Here is an 18498-nt window from a genome sequence, read left to right on the forward strand (position 1 = left end):
GCCACACCTTCAGGCGATGGCCCAATCAAAATGCAGTACTTAAGATGACGGACGTCTTCTTCACCCAATCACACATTCGGCCTCCTGGGCGTGCCCCAGAGTACCCACCTCCGTTGTCCCGGCTGAGGGCTCGGCCCTAATTGGCAGTTTGGTATCCTACGAAAGCCTAGAAATTCGAACCTAGGGGCTGAACCCCGCCCTCAGACCAACCAGGAAGAGGTGACGTGCTTGATCCCGCCCCCATACTCCTTTGAGCGAGTCCCCAGCTCGGGGGGCGGGGGAAAGAGGAAGAGGAAGACTAATGGGAAGACGGCGCGGGGAGCTTCTGCCCGGTGATTGGTCTTGTAAGGTAAACAGAGGGCGGGGCGGGGCGGGCCAGCGCCGGGGTGGCCCCCGGGAGGGGGCGGAGAGTGCGCGGCTGGCTGCGGCGGCCGGGGAGGCCGGGGAGGCCGCGGCGCGGTCACTGCGAGCCGAGCCGAGCCGCGCCGATCCCATCCGGCCTCGGCACTCGCGCGCGATCCCGGCCGGCGGTGCGGCCCGGCGCGCCAGGCGGCGCCACAGCCCATGGAGCTCGAGAACATCGTAGCGAACACGGTGCTACTCAAGGCCCGCGAAGGTGAGGCGGCCGGGCGGGCGGCCGGGCCCGGGTGCATGGAGCGCGAGTGCGCGGCGTCTGAGCTCCGCGGGGCTACCCAGCCGTCGAATCCCCTAGGCCCGCGGGCCCTGCGCCCTACACCCCGCCCAGACACGAGCCTTTCCGGCCCGTCGTCTTCCTCCTCAGCACCTGCCCCCGGGATTCGGGGCCCAGGAAGGGGCGGGGGTCAGGCCGCCGCCCTCACGGCGGGTGGGGGTGAAGGAGTGAAAGAAGGAGAGACGAAGAGGGAAGGGTGGGACCGGAGCCCCAGGAGAGCCTCTCTGAGTCCTCTCCAGGTGAGAGGTGTAAAGATGCCCCACGTGCCATGGGCCCAGACCCCAGCACCTAGCCTAATCCCGCAGAAAGTTGGTGTTAGGTAAAGGCTGGAGAATGAATGAGCGGACCCTCTGCGTAGCACAGCCCACCTGACTTGGGGAAACTCCTGGTCACAAATGCTACCTATAGGACTGCTACTTGCTCTGTGCCTCAGGACACTGAGGGCAGAGGTGAATGGATATTTGCCCTCAGGGAGCCCATGCTCTAGTGGGCCTAGCGGACACAGAAAGAAGTGGGAGCAGAGCAGGCTGCGTTGTCAGTATTGTAAGTTCAAAGGCCTGACTGGGGAAACCAGTCTGGTGGACCGAGTGTGTGTGTAGCTCCTCGTGGCTCCCACCCCAGATGTTATCAGACACTTGCTCTGTGCAGGTCCTGGGAGAAACACAAGGACCAGACCGGGTCCTCACTGCCCTGTGGTCAGTCTGCCCCCACCTGCCACACCCCACCTCAGTAACATGATCACTGACCACCCACTGTGCCCTACCTTGTCCAGGGTGCTGGGGAAGCAGCAGTAAACAAGACTCTTCTTTTTGGAACTCCAGGGCAAGGAGGGAGACCATGACAGTTTTTCCTTTACTGGGCTTCCAGGCTTAAAAGTCATCTGCTTCACCTTTCTGCCCCATTTTACACGTGAGAAGCTGAGGCTCAAACCAGGGATTAGCATCAGTCACACAGCAATATTGTGATTGACTCAGGCCTAAGACACAGGATGACCGGCACAGTCTATAGGAAGCCCAGAGGAACCTCCAGCTGGGTGCCACACCTGGCACCCCATGCCCACCCAGTGCCCTGGCGAGGTGCAGCTCAGAAATGGCATGGCAGGCTGGGTCCTCAGTGCCTGGGGAGCCTGTCTTATCCCCTGTCCCTTATCGAGCCCATGGGCTAGGCCTTCCTCCCAGCCTCTGGGGGCATCTGCCGATTCTGTTCTGCCTTGTCATCCAACGAGCCAGGGAGGAGGGGTGGGGAGGGCTGAAACAGGACTTCTTCCCTAGAGCTGTAACCAGTTAAGGCCTCAGGCCTGCTGATGGCACTGCCTGGCCGGAGAGTGTGGGTATGTTTGGAGAAGCTTTGTCAGGCCATGGGCAAGGCACAGGGTGGTGTGGCCAGACTGGGGACTGGTACCTCCACTTGAGAACTCTTACCACAACCTGGCTCTGCCCTTCCCACCTGCATGACTTTTATTTGAGATGGAGTCTCACTCTGTCACCCAGGCTGGAGTGCAGGGCTAACTGCAATCTCCGCCTCCTGGGTTCAAGTGACCCTCCTCCCTCAGCCTCCCAAGTAGCTGGGACTACAGGTGCACGCCACCACACCCAGCTAATTTTTGTATTTATAGTAGAGACGGGTTTCACCATGTTGGCCAGGCTGGTCTTGAACTCCTGACCTCAAGTGATCCACCTGCCTCTGGCCTCCCAAATTGCTGGGGTTATAGGCATGAGCCACCGCGCCTGGCCGACCTTCATGGCTTTAAACATGTCTCTTCTCTCTCAACTTCAGTACCCCTTTTTGTGGAACGGTTGGGGGTGGGATATAAAGACTAAAGGAAACCCTGACTGTCACTGAGTCCTGAGCCCAGGCGCCTGGGTGGGCTGCATCAGAACCAACTCATGAACCGGCTTTCCATGAGCTTGGGGCTGGGACCCTTGACGGCTTCCTGAGTGATCTGAGACCCCAAGTGGGGTTTGGGAACCCTTGGAGTGTATATACAGTTGGCACCTAATAGATGCCAGCCATGTTTGGGGTGGGAAGGGAGCTTGGGTTGTGGCCATAGGGAGCTGGGTACCAATCCTGTCACCTCTAGGCTTAGTCATCTTGGGTGAATCGATTCCTCACCTCGGAACCTCAGTTTTCATAGGAAATTGGGCCTGCTCTGGCAGAGCTGCTGTGAGGATGGAGTGGGACAACGCTGGGGCTTGAGACCTCCCTCAGTACCCCTTCTCTTCCCAGGCACTCAGAGGCATGGGGAGGGGGCCCAGGGACACTGAAAGGGGATGGGGAGGGTGGGGAGGAGCCCCACTGACTGGGAAGCCCAGGACAGGATATTTGCATGTGACTCTGCTGCTGCCTTGATGTGGCTGGGAGGGGGGAGGAGGAAGTAACTGAGGGTGGGAGGCTGGCGGATGGAGGGTTGGGTGAGGGACCTGTGGGTGTGGGGGAGGAGTTCCCCTTCTGGGAAGGCCTTGCCCTGGGTTGAGGGGTGGGGGTCTGTTGCTCACTCACAGTGAAGCAATGACTGCAGGGCATGCTCGCAGGAGGCCTCTAGCAAGTTTCTCAATGGGCCTCTGCAGTAGTTCCTCCTCCAGGCAGCTTAGGTCAGGGAGCCATCCAGGGACCTCGCCTTGCCCCCTCCCTAGAAGGCAACTTCTGCCCTTGCACCACCTGCCCTCACCCAGGCCAGATGGATACAGGACTGAAAAACCAGATGGGAAACTGAGGCCCAGCATGAGAAAATGGTTGTCTAAGGTTGCCATGGAGTTGTTGGAGTTGGGGCTCACCTCTTGACTCAGCCCTACTTAATGTGGACAGCGTCTCCCATGCACCACATAACACACGCGGAGAAGCTGAGGTTCACAGATAGCAAGTGATGGGCCTATGGTGTGAATCAGAGGTTCAGACCCAGCTCTGGGAGGCTCAGGCCCCTTCCACCCGCCTCAGCCTGGTGGCCCACAGGCCACACACGTTTAGCTAGCTCCCTGACACATTTTATTTATGTGGTTGCAGTGAGTTGTTTTTTTTTTTTTTTCTTTTTTATAAAATGAGGGCCAATATTTTATGTGAGAGTCTGAATTTCTAGCTGCTTTTGAAAAATCAGAAGAGCTGGCCTCACTGAGCCAGAAACCCTCCTAGCAGCAATCAAGCAATCAGCTGGTGTTGTCCTGCAGCTGCCTCTGTCACAGGGGCCTTCGCTGTTCCTGGTCATCTCACATCTGGCCCATGTTTCCCACACCTGTTGGGCTCTGCAGGCAATCCCACTGCTGCCGTGACCTCAGCCGCTGCAGGTGGGGTGTCTGCGAGGTCAAGCAAGGCAGGCAGGGGACCGGGGAAGCCCCAGTGTGCAGGGGATGGGGAGTCCTGGGTGCCAGCCCCCTTGCCCCTGCCTTGTTTGAGCATTTGATAGCTCTGATGTGGGGCCTGGTGATAGAGGCCTGGGAGCCTCCTTGTCCCCAGGCTGCCCTGTGCATCTCTCAGGCCTGCCCCACTGGCCTAGAATCTCTCCCTCCTGGGCCTTCTGCAGTTCCCACCACTGCGATGTCCTTCTCCCCTTTCTTCACTGAGGGAACTCCTACCTGGTGGGAAGCAGCTGAGGTTGGACCCATTGTTGGAGCTTCTTGGAACACCGTCCTCCCCCAGCGACCTCACTGCCTCTCTTGGCTCTCCCAGCGCAGGAGCCTGAAGCAGGAGAACCACGTGTGTCCTGGAACGCAGCAAGGGCGTGCTGGAGCGTGCAGAGGGAAGGCCTGAGGTGCCGCTCTGCCTTGGCTCTGCCTTGGCTGAGCCCTAGAGGCCCTGGACTGCACTGAGACCTGAGACCCAGTGTCCGCTTGCTCCCACAGGTGGCGGTGGAAATCGCAAAGGCAAAAGCAAGAAATGGCGGCAGATGCTGCAGTTCCCGCACATCAGCCAATGCGAAGAGCTGCGACTCAGCCTCGGTGAGGCCTGGGCAGGGCCTGCGGGTGCCAACACAGGGGCCCCTGCCGGGGCAGGGGGAGCCTCCCCTGAGACCTTGCCCTGGGGCAGAGGGACAGGCTTGGGGGATCCAGTGAGCAGGAGGATGAGGACTGCACCATTCAGCCCAGTTTCAGTTCCCGGGCTTGGGATGGGTGGAGAGCAGACAGCAAACAGGGTCACGCTGGGGGTGGGTGAAGCGGGTGTCAGGAATAGGGCAGGGGCAGATTGGGGCAGTTGATACCACTTTGAAAAGGAGAGCCAGCTAGGGTTAGCAGGGCCCACAAGAGAGAGGGAGTGGCCGCTGGGCCAGCCCACAGACTGACTGCCTTGGGAGCTCCACACTGGGGCTTAGCCTCCCAGGCCCAGCCCAGAGGGGTGACTAGCAAAGCCTTGACCAGAAGCCCTCAGCCTAGGCAGTGTGACAGGGTTACTCCTGGGAGGGGACAGAAGGGCTCGGGACCCCAGTTCCTGCCAATCTTGGCCAAGGCCCCAGGTCTGAGCAGCACCCACGGTTGCTGAGGCCCCCGGTGGCCTGCACGTGGGCAGAGCACACCCGGGCTGCTCCCACCTCCTGGGAAGGAGGCCCAGCTGAGAGCGTGCCGGAAGCCACAGCTTCCTCTCGCACTTTCGCCAGGCAGGCAGCAGGTGTGGGCCTGGCTGGGGCTGGGCTGGGCCGGAACCTCACGGACCGCACCCAACCCCAGTACTGTGACATACACAAGTCGTGTAAATCAGGAGACGATGCAGGGAGGTGGGTGGAGTCCTGGTCTCTGGAGCCAGACTCCTGGCTGTGTGACATTGAGCTAGTCAGTTAGCCTCTCTGGGCCTCACAGCCCCAAAACAGCTGTGCCCAACTTAGGGTTGTGGTGAGGGTTCCGAAGAAGACTGTGGCTGCCACACTGCAGATCTGGAAGCTGTTGTGGGGGCCCAGGGCCTGGTGGTGTGGGCAGGAATGCCCCACCCATGTGCTCTGGGGCTGTGGACCCAGCAGCTTCCATCACTGCCCACAGAGCGTGACTATCACAGCCTGTGCGAGCGGCAGCCCATTGGGCGCCTGCTGTTCCGAGAGTTCTGTGCCACGAGGCCGGAGCTGAGCCGCTGCATCGCCTTCCTGGATGGGGTGGTGAGTGCAGCCCAGCCCTGCCCAGCCCTGCCCAGCCCTGCGGGTGGCCGAGGTCCCAGCCCCATGTGCCCCTCCTCCCCACACCTGCTGCTTGCTCTGTCCAGACCTCCAGCTTCTTTGCTTTCCACCCTGCAGGCTGAGTATGAAGTGACCCCGGATGAGAAGCGAAAGGCATGTGGGCGGCAGCTAATGCAGAATTTTCTGAGCCACACGGTGAGTGAGCAGTGATGGAGAGATGACAGGATCCGCCAGAGCCCATTGTCAGGGAGAGGAGTGACCACAGTGTCAGGCCTCTGAGGGTGGTTTCTTCACACAGACTGCATAACACACAGCCTGGGCAGAGAGTGCCCTGGAGCTGCTCCAGGCAGCACGGCGGGCATGCGGCCCAGGGTATGGGCTGGGCTTGGGCCAGGCGGCCTCCCAGTGGCTCTTCTGCGCTCTGCCTCACGGGTGGGCAGCAGGGAGGAGTTCAGCAACCAGGCTGGCTGGCACACCCCCGGCCTGCAGCCTCCCATGGCACCAGCCCGAGATGCCTGACCCCTCTCCCCTGGGAGTGGGTAGCCGTCCAAGGGAGCCCCTGCACTGACCTGTCTGGGGCTTGTTCCCAGGGTCCTGACCTCATCCCAGAGGTCCCCCGGCAGCTGGTGACGAACTGCACCCAGCGGCTGGAGCAGGGGCCCTGCAAAGACCTTTTCCAGGAACTCACCCGGTAAGTCTGTCCCTGCCCACAAGCCTGGAATTGTGCCCAGAGGAGGGAGCTTCTGGGGGTCAGGAAGACTGTGAACAGCTCAGTGGCTGGTGAGGGAGCTCAGCTGCCCAGCCCTGGCCTTGCCCCTGCTGTGTGACCTGAGCAGGCTGCCTCCCCTCAGTAGCACCCACAGCTTCAGCACAGGCTATGTGTCTCCCCACTCGGAGGTTAGCAGGAGGACTGGCCGACGATGATACCTGTGGGCTAAGCGTGTGCAGAATGGGAGGCCTGGCCCATCGAGCCAACAGCCTGCAATGTCAGGGGCTGGCGGGTGAGCTGGGCCTGCCTTCCCTCACTAGGCTGACCCATGAGTACCTGAGCGTGGCCCCTTTTGCCGACTACCTCGACAGCATCTACTTCAACCGTTTCCTGCAGTGGAAGTGGCTGGAAAGGTGAGCTCCCTGAAGGCTGGACTGGGACAGGCCAGGTTGCTGGGGTTCTTCCCAGGCCTTGGGCTCTCCTGCTCAGCCAGCGTTCGCTTCCCCACCCCTTGCCACAGGCAGCCAGTGACCAAAAACACCTTCAGGCAGTACCGTGTCCTGGGCAAAGGCGGCTTTGGGGAGGTGAGTGGCCAGGCCAGTGGCCCTGGAAGAGTGAAAAGGGTGGGTGTGTTGGGCCCTGGACCACCCCCTGGATGCCCAGCAAGGGCACAGCTGGCCTCCATTCGCCCCTCTCTGCCTGGCCACAGGTGTGTGCCTGCCAGGTGCGGGCCACCGGTAAGATGTACGCCTGCAAGAAGCTAGAGAAAAAGCGGATCAAGAAGCGGAAAGGGGAGGCCATGGCGCTGAACGAGAAGCAGATCCTGGAGAAAGTGAACAGTAGGTTTGTAGTAAGTACAGAAGGAGACTCTCCCTTCCCCTTGGCCATGCTGGCGCACTGGCCCTCCCTACCCCCCAGGCCCCACCCTCCCGCACGGGATGCCGGGAAGGGCGGGTTTGGGGTGTTGACGCCAGGCTTGGGGAGCAGGCTGGGCCCAAGGAGTGGCACCGAGAAGGCTTTTTTGGGCAGCCCTGCCGCCAAGCGCCCCGCAGCTCCTGCCTGAGGGCTCGGGTCCCCTCGGCCACAGGTGAGCTTGGCCTACGCCTATGAGACCAAGGACGCGCTGTGCCTGGTGCTGACACTGATGAATGGGGGCGACCTCAAGTTCCACATCTACCACATGGGCCAGGCTGGCTTCCCCGAAGCACGGGCCGTCTTCTACGCCGCCGAGATCTGCTGTGGCCTGGAGGACCTGCACCGGGAGCGCATTGTGTACAGGTTGGGACGGCTCGGCCACCCCAGGGGCTTAGTCCTTCCCTGCCAGCAACTGCAGCTGGGCCTGGACGGAGGTGGCCAAGGCTGCTGATCAGGCCAGACTACAGAAGGACATTGGTGTGGGGGCTGTGGCACTGGCTTAACTCACATGCCAGGCCAACTTGAGTGGCCCAGACCTAGGCTTTGGGCTCTGGTGGACCCACAGGGGAATCCTGACTTTGTCACCCCTCCACCCCCCACCGTGTGACCTTGGGCCAGTCAGCTCCCTGCTCCCAACACTGCTTCCTTTTCTAGGAAGCATAGACTGTAATTCCTACTTCCCAGGTTGTTGGAGGAGCCCAGTGAGTTAAGTACAGAGTGCCTGGCACACGGGGCTGGGTAAGAGAGCGCCCTGGCTCTGATAGTTGCTGACTTCCTGTGAGCCTCACAGCAGCCTAGTCAGGGGACAGATGAGTAGTCCCATTTGATGGAGAGGAAAGGCGGAGTCAGTCATCAAGGGGTGAGCAAGGCCACTGGGGAGGCCTCTTGCAGGTGGAGCTGCCTTCCACTCGCCTAGAGAGTCCTGGGAGTCCTAGCTCTATAAATCCTTCCTCTGCTCCCTTGAATCCAGGCTGTTGCCAGGGAGAGCAGGGCTGTCTGTCGCCCTGGCAGCAAATGAGTCTTGCACCTTGCTCCACACCTGGCCCCAGGAGGCAAGTGAGCTAGGAGGGGCTGACCCCGTCTGGCTCCCTGGCAGACTGAGCAGCATCTGACCCTGTTCTTCTTTCTGCACAGGGACCTGAAGCCAGAGAACATCTTGCTGGATGACCACGGTGTGTGGGGGTGCCTGGGGTGGGTCAGGGTGGGGTGAGATGCAGAGGCCTGGCCTGTTAACGGGTCTACCTGTTTCTCCACCCACATTCAGGCCACATCCGCATCTCTGACCTGGGGCTGGCTGTGCACGTGCCCGAGGGCCAGACCATCAAAGGCCGTGTGGGCACCGTGGGCTACATGGGTGAGTCTTCTCTGCCCGGCACACTAGCCTCCTGGGTTCCCTCACTATGCAGCCATCCAGCCACACCCACTTCTGTCAGGGAGTCTTCTCTCAAAAGGGGCCTCAGCAGAAAGGGCTCATACCAATGCTCCTCTTCTAGAGCTTAGGAGACCAAGACTCAGCCAGGGCCGCACACAGTTGGAAACCATGTCATTCATTTGCTCAATACTTTTTTTTTTGAGACGGAGTCTTGCTCAGTCGCCCAGGCTGAAGTGCAGTGGCGCGATCTCCGCTCACTGCAAGCTCCGTCGCCTCCCAGGTTCACGCCATTCTCCTGCCTCAGCCTCCCGAGAAGCTGGGATGACAGGCGCCCGCCACCATGCCCGGCTAATTTTTTTGTATTTTTAGTAGAGACGGGGTTTCACCGTGTTCGCCAGGATGGTCTTGATCTCCTGACCTCGTGATCCGCCCGCCTCGGCCTCCCAAAGTGCTGGGATTACAGGCTTGAGCCAACGCGCCTGGCCGCTAAATACTTATTAAACCCTGCTATGGCTCAGCCTGCAAGTGGCCACCGGGGGATGGAGGAGAGAGACCCTCCATCTGTTTCTGTGGCCCCAGTCCCTGCCCTGCCTGTGCCCATCTGTGAAGGAGGCCAGTGGAGGGGCCAAGATGAGGCCCCACATTCCACTTGGAGACTGAGAGACACAGGAGGCAGAGTTCTGGCTCTGCAGGCGCCGCCTCTTGCCTGTTGCGTGGCCTTGAACCAGAGACTCCACTGCTCCCAGCCTCACTTTGCTCCACTGTAAAACGCTCATCATACCTGCCTCCCAGGGCTGCCTGGAAGATGAAAAGAGAGAGTTCAGGGAAAACTCCCCACGGGGCTGCCCTGGAAGGTAGGAGGTAGTCAGAAAATAGGAGTTTCCTTCTTCTCACTGTTATTAAATCCAGAAGTTGCAAACTGGTAGCCACGTGGGCCCAATTTGGCCTACATTTGTGTTTAAGTCAAATTGTTTTTAGTAAGCCAGATGGTTTCACATACAAAATACAGATTTCTGACTCCTTGTGTAAAATCTGAAGACCCAGGGACCCTGGGCATGGCCTCCTGCAGGGCTGTACCCACCCGCTTGATGGGGCCTGCGCTCTCCTACTGGTCGAGGTCCCCCCCAAGCTGGGACGGCACCTGCCTGGCCAACAGGTTTGAGTGTATCCCAGACCTAATGTGCGCTGGCGTTCCTGGGGCCTGAGGGTCCACTGCCCGCCTCCTGCCCAGCCCTAACTCCCATGCCACCCACCCAGCTCCGGAGGTGGTAAAGAATGAACGGTACACGTTCAGCCCTGACTGGTGGGCGCTCGGCTGCCTCCTGTACGAAATGATCGCAGGCCAGTCGCCCTTCCAGCAGAGGAAGAAGAAGATCAAGCGGGAGGAGGTGGAGCGGCTGGTGAAGGAGGTCCCCGAGGAGTATTCCGAGCGCTTTTCCCCGCAGGCCCGCTCCCTCTGCTCACAGGTACGGCAGCTCACGGAAGCCTGGCCAGCTAGGGCTGGGGTGGACGCACCTCTCCCTCCCTCCCACCCACTCACCCGCCTGCCCGGCCGCCTCACCCCTGCCTTGCCACAGCTCCTCTGCAAGGACCCCGCCGAACGCCTGGGGTGTCGTGGCGGCAGTGCACGCGAGGTGAAGGAGCACCCCCTCTTTAAGAAGCTGAACTTCAAGCGGCTGGGAGCCGGCATGCTGGAGCCGCCCTTCAAGCCTGACGTGAGTGCAGCCCACTGCTGCGGAGGGCGGGGCCCAGCCAGGGCTGGGGCTCAGGGGCTCTTGTAGTATCAGCCAGGATGCTTCCATTGCAAGCGGCAGAAAAAACAATCTAGTGGCTTAGCCACAAAAATAAAGATAATTCACAAAAAGGAAAAGCCCCAGGATAGTTCCAGCTTTTGGCATGCCTGGATGGGGCTTGGGGCTTCTGACAATGTCCTAGGAACTCTCTCCCTCCCCTCCCTGTACTGTTGAATGTGTAGTCTTCATACTGAGGTGGCTCTCCCCAGGGTGTGGCAGCAGTGGGCCCCAGCAGCTCAGCCGCCACAGTGGACAGAGAGCATCTCTCCTCCCCTCCCCTCCCCTCCTTTCCTCCTTCATTCTTTTTTCCTTTCTTTCTTCTTTTCTTTCCTTTTTTCTTTTTTTCTTTTCTTTTCTTTTCTTTTTCAAGACAGGGTCTTGCTCTGTCCCCCAGGCTGGAGTGCAGTGGCGAGATCTTGGCTCACTGCAACCTCTGCCTCCCAGGTTCAAGCGATTCTCCTGCCTCAGCCTCCTGAGTAGCTGGGATTACAGGCACCCACCACCATGCCCAGCTAATTGTTGTATTTTTAGTAGAGACGAGGTTTCACCATAATGGCCAGGCTGGTCTTGAAATCTTGAAATCCTGACCTCAGGTGATCTGCCCACCTCGGCATCCCAAAGCGCTGGAATTACAGGCGTGAGCCACTGTGCCTGGCCTTGCCCAGTAATTTCAAAAGAAATCCTCATGGGGGAAAAGAAGTACCAAGACTGATGTCCATTGCCTCTCATTGCTCATAGTCCCTCACTGGCCACACCCAGATCATACGCCCACCTGACCTTGCACCAATGGGGGAGCTCAGTTCCCCAGAGGAAAACCACAGTGCAGTTGCCAGCAGTGGGAGGGGCTGTTGGGCTGGCCGTCCTTCTGTGGGTGGTCACTTCCCCTTATAGAGTCTCACCTGTTAACTGAGCATCTCAGTGGGCCAGGCACTCAGCAGGCAAGAGTGTCCTCTAGCTGTCAGAGGCCAGGTGGCAGAAAACCAGCCTAGGCTGGGTGCGGTGGCTCAAGCCTGTAATCCCAGCACTTTGGGAGGCCGAGACGGGCGGATCACGAGGTCAGGAGATCGAGACCATCCTGGCTAACACGGTGAAACCCCGTCTCTACTAAAAAAAAAATACAAAAAACTAGCCGGGCGAGGTGGCCGGCTCCTGTAGTCCCAGCTACTCGGGAGGCTGAGGCAGAAGAATGGCGGGAACCCGGGAGGCGGAGCTTGCAGTGAGCTGAGATCCAGCCACTGCACTCCAGCCTGGGTGACAGAGCGAGACTCCGTCTCAAAAAAAAAAAAGAAAACCAGCCTAAACTCACTTAAGCTCAACATGGAGTGTATTGGTTCATTTGGCCAGAAAGTCCCAAAGTAGGGCCAGCTTCAGGGTTTTCTGCTGTGTGCCAGGATTCTCCAGCTCTTGCCTTGCCTTCAACCTGTTGACTCTTTCCCTCCCCATGAATTAGGCTTCTCTGTGTGACAGTCACAGGGACCGTTCTGACTGGCTAAGATGAGGTCATGTGCTTTCCCCTTCCCTTGTCTGTGAGGACCGGGTCCTGTAATTAACGGTTCACCAGTAACACTGGAGAGGCCCGAAGGATGGGCAGGGCAGGCCTGGCTGATAGCTGACACACGTTTATTGATTCAGCAAATAGCTGAGTGCCCATTTATGCCAGACCCTGGAGATAATGAGGCCCACTGGAGCCAGTCCTGCCCTTATATTCTAGTGGGAGACACACCCAAATAAACCAGTAAGCCAGAAGGAATTCCAGGTCATGTTAAGTGTGATAAAGAAAACTAAAGCAAGCAGCCGGGCGCGGTGCTCACGCCTGGAATCCCAGCACTTTGGGAGGCCGAGGCGGGCGGATCACGAGGTCAGGAGATCGAGACCACGGTGAAACTCCGTCTCTGGCTGGGCGCGGTGCTCACGCCTGTAATCCCAGCACTTTGGGAGGCTGAGGCAGGCTGATCACCTGAGGTTGAGAGTTCGAAGACTGGCCTGACCAACATGGTGAAACCCCGTCTCTACTAAAAATACAAAATTAGCTGGGTGTAGTGGCGCATGCCTGTAATCCCAGCTACTCGGCATACTGAGGCAGGAGAATCGCTTGAACCCGAGAGGAGGAGGTTGCGGTGAGCTGAGATCGCACCACTGCACTCCAGCCTGGGCAACAAGAGCAAAACTTAATCTCAAAAAAAAAAAAAAAGAAAGAAAAAGGCCGGGCGCGGTGGCTCACGCCTGTAATCCCAGCACTTTGGGAGGCCAAGATGGGCGGATCACGAGGTCAAGAGATCGAGACCATCCTGGCCAATATGGTGAAACCCCGTCTCTACTAAAAATACAAAAATTAGCCGGGCGCAGTGGCGGGCGCCTGTAGTCCCAGCTATACGGGAGGCTGAGGCAGGAGAATGGCGAGAACCCGGGAGGCGGAGCTTGCAGTGAGTGGAGATCGAGCCACTGCACTCCAGCCTGGGTGACAGAGCGAGACTCTGTCTCAAAAAAATAAATAAATAAATAGAAAAAAAAAGAGAGAAAACTAAAGCTACGAAGATGGCAGAGAATGATGGTGGGGGGAGTACTTTTAGACACGGTGGTCTCTGGGGAGGTGATGGTGGTGCAGAAATGTAAAATATGTGAAGCGGAGAGCCACGCCAAGATTTGGGGTGTGAGCATTCCAGGCAGAAGAAACAGCCAGGCATTGCAGTCCTGAGGCAGGGGCCAGCCCCGTGAGGGGCAGCAGCTGCGAGGACACCTGTGTGGCTGAGTGAGCCCGTGCAGGCAGAGGAGTGCAGGCAGGTTCTCAGCAAGACGGGACCAGTGGGGCACCCTGGGCAGGAATGTGAGGTATGGGGAGTGGGCCATAGTGGGTGTGAGTGGAAGTGGGGGCGCCAGCGAGGGGGCTACTGCCCTGAGTGACTGCCTCACATGGGCCTCACTGGAACCGCTGGCCAGGCTGGTCTCGAACTCCTGACCTCAGGTAAGCTGTTCGCTTTGGCCTCCATTCCTCTTGGTCTATACCTAGAAATAGAATTACCGGGTTATATGGTAACTATGTTTAACCTTTTGGGGAACTGCCAGACTGTTTTCCAAAGCAAAGGTGGGCCCTGTCAGAGGCACTTGAACTAGGACAACCTGACTTTCGCCAGCTCGCCCCTGAGGCTGGCACTGCCACTCATCACTCAGTCTGTTCTGTTTCCTGTGTTCATCATTTCATTTAACCTTGAAATAACCACACTGCCTCTGGATCTTCCATTCAAAGTTGGAGATAAAATTAGTGCCCTGGAGTTTAACTTTGTAGAAGCAGTAGATGAAAAGCAAGCTTGATGATGATTTTTTTAACAGCTTTTTTGAGTTTAATTTATATAATTTATATACCATGCAATTCACCCATTTACAATGTATAATTCGGCTGGGTGTGGTGGCTCATGCCTGTAATCCCAGCACTTTGAGAGGCCAAGGTGGATGGATCACTTGAGGTCAGGAGTTCGAGACCAGCTGGCCAACAAGGTGAAACCCCTGTCTCTATTAAAAATACAAAAATTAGGCCGGGCGCGGTGGCTCAAGCCTGTAATCCCAGCACTTTGGGAGGCCGAGGCGGGTGGATCACGAGGTCAGGAGATCGAGACTATCCTGGCTAACATGGTGAAACCCCGTCTCTACCAAAAATACAAAAAACTAGCCGGGCGTGGTGGCGGGCGCCTGTAGTCTCAGCTACTTGGGAGGCTGAGGCGGGAGAATGGCGTGAACCCGGGAGGCGGAGCTTGCAGTGAGCCGAGATCACGCCACTGCACTCCAGCCTGGGAGACAGAGCGAGACTCCGTCTCAAAAAAAAAAAAAAAAAAAAAAAAAAAAAATACAAAAATTAGCCGGGTGTGGTGGCGCATGCCGGTAATCTCACCTACTTGGGAAGCTGAGGCAGGAGAATCGCTTGAACCAAGGAGGTAGAGGTGGCGGTGAGCTGAGATCATGTCATTGCATTCCAGGCTGGGCAACAAGAGCAAAACTCCATCTTAAAAAAAAAAGTGCAATTCATTGGCTTTTTAGTTATGCAGTCATCACCACAATAAATTTTTGAGTGTTTTCATTACCTGCCCCACTTTGCAAAAAAAAAAAAACAACCCATACCCTTAGCAGTCATTCTCCATTCTTCCCTCCAGCTGCTCCTGGCAATCACCAGTCTATTCTCTGTCTCTCTCTGTTTGCCTGTTCTGGACGTGTCATAGCTATGGAATCACACAGTATGTGATCCTCTGTGCCTGGCTTCTTTCACTTAGCGTAATATCTTCAAGGTTCATCCATGTTGTAGCATAGATCAGTGCTTCATTCCTTTTTAAGGCTGAATAATATTCCATTGCATGGATGGACCACATTTTACTTACCTGTTCGTCAGTTGGTAGACATTAGGATTGTTCCCACTTTTTGGCTGTTATTGCTGCTGTGAACATTCATGTACAAGTTTTTGTGTGGACAGATGCTGCCATTTCTCTTGGTCTATACCTAGGAGTAGAATTACCAGGTCATATGGTAATGATGTTTAACTTTTTGGGGAACTGCCAGACTGTTTTCCAAAGCCGCTGCACCATTTTACATGACGATGATATTTTAATTGACATCTTATTTGAAGGATTTAGAAAACCATGTTAAGATAAAAAAGAAGGTGGCCTCCTGGAGCTGAGATGGGCTCCCAGCGTGGGTCTGGGGAGGTGGAGCAGTGGGAGACTGCCAGTCCTCTGATTGGCTGGGAGAGAAGACGGAGCAAATCCCAGGTCATCGCAGGGCAGGGAGCCAAGGAGTCACCATCTCCAGGCTCTGCGTGGCGGTGCCCAGCCGAGCGGCCAGCTGAGATTCAGCCTGTACTCCCCACCCCAACTGCATACCCAGGAAGCAGTGTGGGCTCCCCATGGGTTGGCTTTGCTGCCTGGCCTCGGGGAGCCACGGGCAGCCCTTCCATGGCAGAGGCAAGATGTGGCAGGCGAAGGAGGTGCCTGGCATTGGCCTTTACACAGCCTCACAACCATTGAGCAGTGAGGAATAATGTACCCAGTTCACAGAGGGGAAAACCAGGCTTCGGAGAGAAGGGCCTGCCCCTTAGGAAGTGCGTGGGGCACCTGGTTTCTGACTCCAAATCAGAGAGCTGCTGGTGTCAGGGCAGCACCAGGCCAAGACCCGAGTCAGAATCAGGGCTGAGCTGCCTTCACGTGTGCGTGTCTGTGTGTGTTTCCTATCTGACCACTGCCTCTCTCCCACTAGCCCCAGGCCATTTACTGCAAGGATGTTCTGGACATTGAACAGTTCTCTACAGTCAAGGGCGTGGAGCTGGAGCCTACTGACCAGGACTTCTACCAGAAGTTTGCCACTGGCAGTGTGCCCATCCCCTGGCAGAACGAGGTGGGGGCCTGGCCTGCTGGTGGGGTGGGCTCCAGGAGGCTGCCCTGGGGACAGATGTCACAGCTGCCTGCTCCTCAGCAGATGGTGGAGACCGAGTGCTTCCAGGAGCTGAATGTCTTTGGGCTGGATGGCTCAGTCCCCCCAGACCTGGACTGGAGGGGCCAGCCACCTGCACCCCCTAAAAAGGGACTGCTGCAGAGACTCTTCAGTCGCCAAGTAAGCCCCAGCATCGGCCGACCTGGGCCCCCAGCCTGGCTCCAGGGGACGGCGGGTGGGAGGCAGAGCCGGTGCCCGCATGCACTGGGAGTGGGCATCCTCCAGCCCTGTTGCGGTGCCCAGGGTCTCTGGCCTCATTCCCGCCTGTCCCCCACCCCTGGCTGGGCTCATGGCCTCTTTTCTCTTTCCAGAGGTGAGCAGTGTGGGCTCCCCGTGGGTTGGCCTTGCTGCCTGGCCTCGGGGAGCCACGGGCAGCCCTTCCATGGCAGAGGCAAGATGTGGGAGAAAGAAGTCTGGTGCCCGCCCCACTCCCCCTGCCCACTGCTTCGATTCCCTGCACCCTGGCCCCTTGGAGCTGCCAGCTTTGCTTAGCTTGTCTCCCCATGCCCTGTCTCTGCCAGCCCCAGGGGAGAGGGCTGGGATCTACCCAGCCCCCTTACTTCAGTCTGTTGCTAGCAGCCTCTGCAATGACACCCACCCACGTGTGGCCTGAGCTGCTGCTCCAGGTTCCTCGTGGAGAGGCCCCTCCCCAGAGTGTGCCCCCCAGGCAGCTCCTGGCCTACCCTGGCAGGGTCGGCCCCATGTGACGTCCCTGGTGGTTAATAGCACCTGCTCTGCCTCTCTCCCTCCCTCCGTGTCTTCCCCGTCCCTCCAGGATTGCTGTGGAAACTGCAGCGACAGCGAGGAAGAGCTCCCCACCCGCCTCTAGCCCCCAGTCCGAGGCCCCCACCGGCAGTTGGCGGTAGCAGCTACTCCGAGCGCCGTTTACAGTTTTGCACAGTGGTCTTCCCCATTGTCCACTCAAGTCGTGGCCTGGGGAACACAGACGGAGCTGTCCCCAGTGTCCTCCACCCCTCAGCCCCTGGCCTGGCTGAGTTTGGCAGGGCCTGGGCCGTCCCTGGGACAAAGGTGCGTCCCTTCAGCTCTTCTCTGTGGAGCTCGGGGCTTTCTGTATTTATGTATTTGTACGAATGTATATAGCGACCAGAGCATTCTTAATTCCCGCCGCAGACCTGGTGCCTGCCTTGGCTCCTGGGGGCAGCCAGCCCTGGCTGGGAGAGTGGGAGCTGGCAGAGGAGCCACTGCCAAACTCAAGGCTCCTCCGGCCCAGCTTGGACGGCTGAGGGTGCTCACACCCCTGAGCCTTCAGCACTGTGCTGGCCACCCCCGGCCTCTGAGTAAGACTCGTGCCTGCCTCCGCTGCCCTGGACTCAGGCTGCTACTCTCTGGGGCCCAAAGCTGTCCCTTCTCAGTGCTTGTCAGAGATGGATCTGGGGCCTCTGTATCCCCTAGGCCTGTGCCAAAGTGTCCAGAGATTGGGCCGGCTGTGAGACCCGTCAGCCCACTGCCCCGGCCGGCCCAGATAGGTTTGCCTCTGCCTTCCAGCTCCCAGGGCCTGGTCCCTGATGCTGGGCCCTGTCCTGGAGACACCTCTTTCAGAAACACCCGAGCCCAGCCCCTAGGAGGGGGTGGGGCATCCCTGGTCAACCCTCAAACATTCCAGACTCCCCTCATAACAACAGACACGTGCCCAGCAATAATCCGCCCCTTCCTGTGTGCGCCTGTGGGGTGTGTGCGCGCGCGTGTACCTGTGTGGGTGAAGGGGATAGGGCAAGGCTGTGCCTGTGCCTGTGCCCCAGGCCCCAGTCCTGGCCCTTCCCAGACTGTGATGGCCATCCTGGTCTCAGTGTTAGGGTAGCATGGGATTACAGGGCCTTGTTTTTTCCATATTTAAAGCCAATTTTTATTACTCATTTTGTCCAATGTAAGCTGCCACGTGTCTCTGTGTGAATACAGTCCGAGCACAAACCTGGCTAGCCGCCCCTGCCTGCCTCTTTCTTGCTTCCGGTGCTCCAGGGGTCTTCCTGCTCCCCTGGCCCAGCTGGAAGCGGGAAGGGATTGGAGGTGGGCCTGGAGGGAGGCAGGGTGTGCCCTTCCGAGGCCCAGGAGCCCCCAGGGCTGACTCTGAGCTAGCCTCTCCAGACAGCCAGGCTTTGGTAGCCTTTGGGCTCACCCAGTGTGTTTCCCAACTTCCTAAAGGGGATGGGCCTAAGGAAAGAAGCTTTGGGTACCCACTGGGGTGTAGGTCTGTTTCTGACTGCTGGTAAGGCCTGCCCCTTTGGTGTCCTCCCCTCCAAGCCTAAGGTGGCCTGGCTGCCTAATGTGGACTTAGAGTAGGGTGGGAGCTGTGTGCCCCAGGCCTGCCTTACCTGTCTGCCCCAGGCCTGCCTTACCTGGACGCCAGCCATGTACCAGCCCCTGGGCTGATGCACGTGCGTCATACCCACCCCTCTGTTTTGCCTTTGACACATGATGGGCAAAAACCTAGATAGTGGGTGA

At 58.3% G+C, this 18498-nt stretch overlaps 1 protein-coding gene across 3 annotated transcripts; it reads left to right on the forward strand.

The window, feature by feature from the left end:
* The first annotated feature begins 405 nt into the window (after positions 1-405).
* Positions 406-17971, forward strand: GRK6 (G protein-coupled receptor kinase 6). 3 transcript variants are annotated; one of them, XM_015141517.3, is made up of 16 exons: positions 406-616; positions 4525-4620; positions 5650-5762; positions 5898-5975; positions 6371-6471; positions 6810-6902; positions 7010-7073; positions 7199-7339; positions 7577-7767; positions 8539-8576; positions 8669-8758; positions 10034-10242; positions 10354-10491; positions 15805-15942; positions 16024-16158; positions 16350-17971. In XM_015141517.3, exons 1-16 carry the CDS (start codon positions 565-567, stop codon positions 16353-16355), a joined length of 1683 nt encoding a protein of 560 aa, XP_014997003.1. In that variant the 5' UTR covers positions 406-564; the 3' UTR covers positions 16356-17971. The 3 variants fall into 3 exon arrangements, with proteins under 3 accessions (XP_014997003.1, XP_014997001.1, XP_014997004.2); XM_015141515.3 differs by having other exon boundaries at positions 16814-17971; XM_015141518.3 differs by lacking the exons at positions 406-616; positions 4525-4620 and having other exon boundaries at positions 5481-5762; positions 16812-17971.
* Positions 17972-18498: the final 527 nt, after the last annotated feature.

Source organism: Macaca mulatta, chromosome 6 (genome assembly GCF_049350105.2).
Source record: "Macaca mulatta isolate MMU2019108-1 chromosome 6, T2T-MMU8v2.0, whole genome shotgun sequence".
NCBI lineage: Eukaryota > Metazoa > Chordata > Mammalia > Primates > Cercopithecidae > Macaca > Macaca mulatta.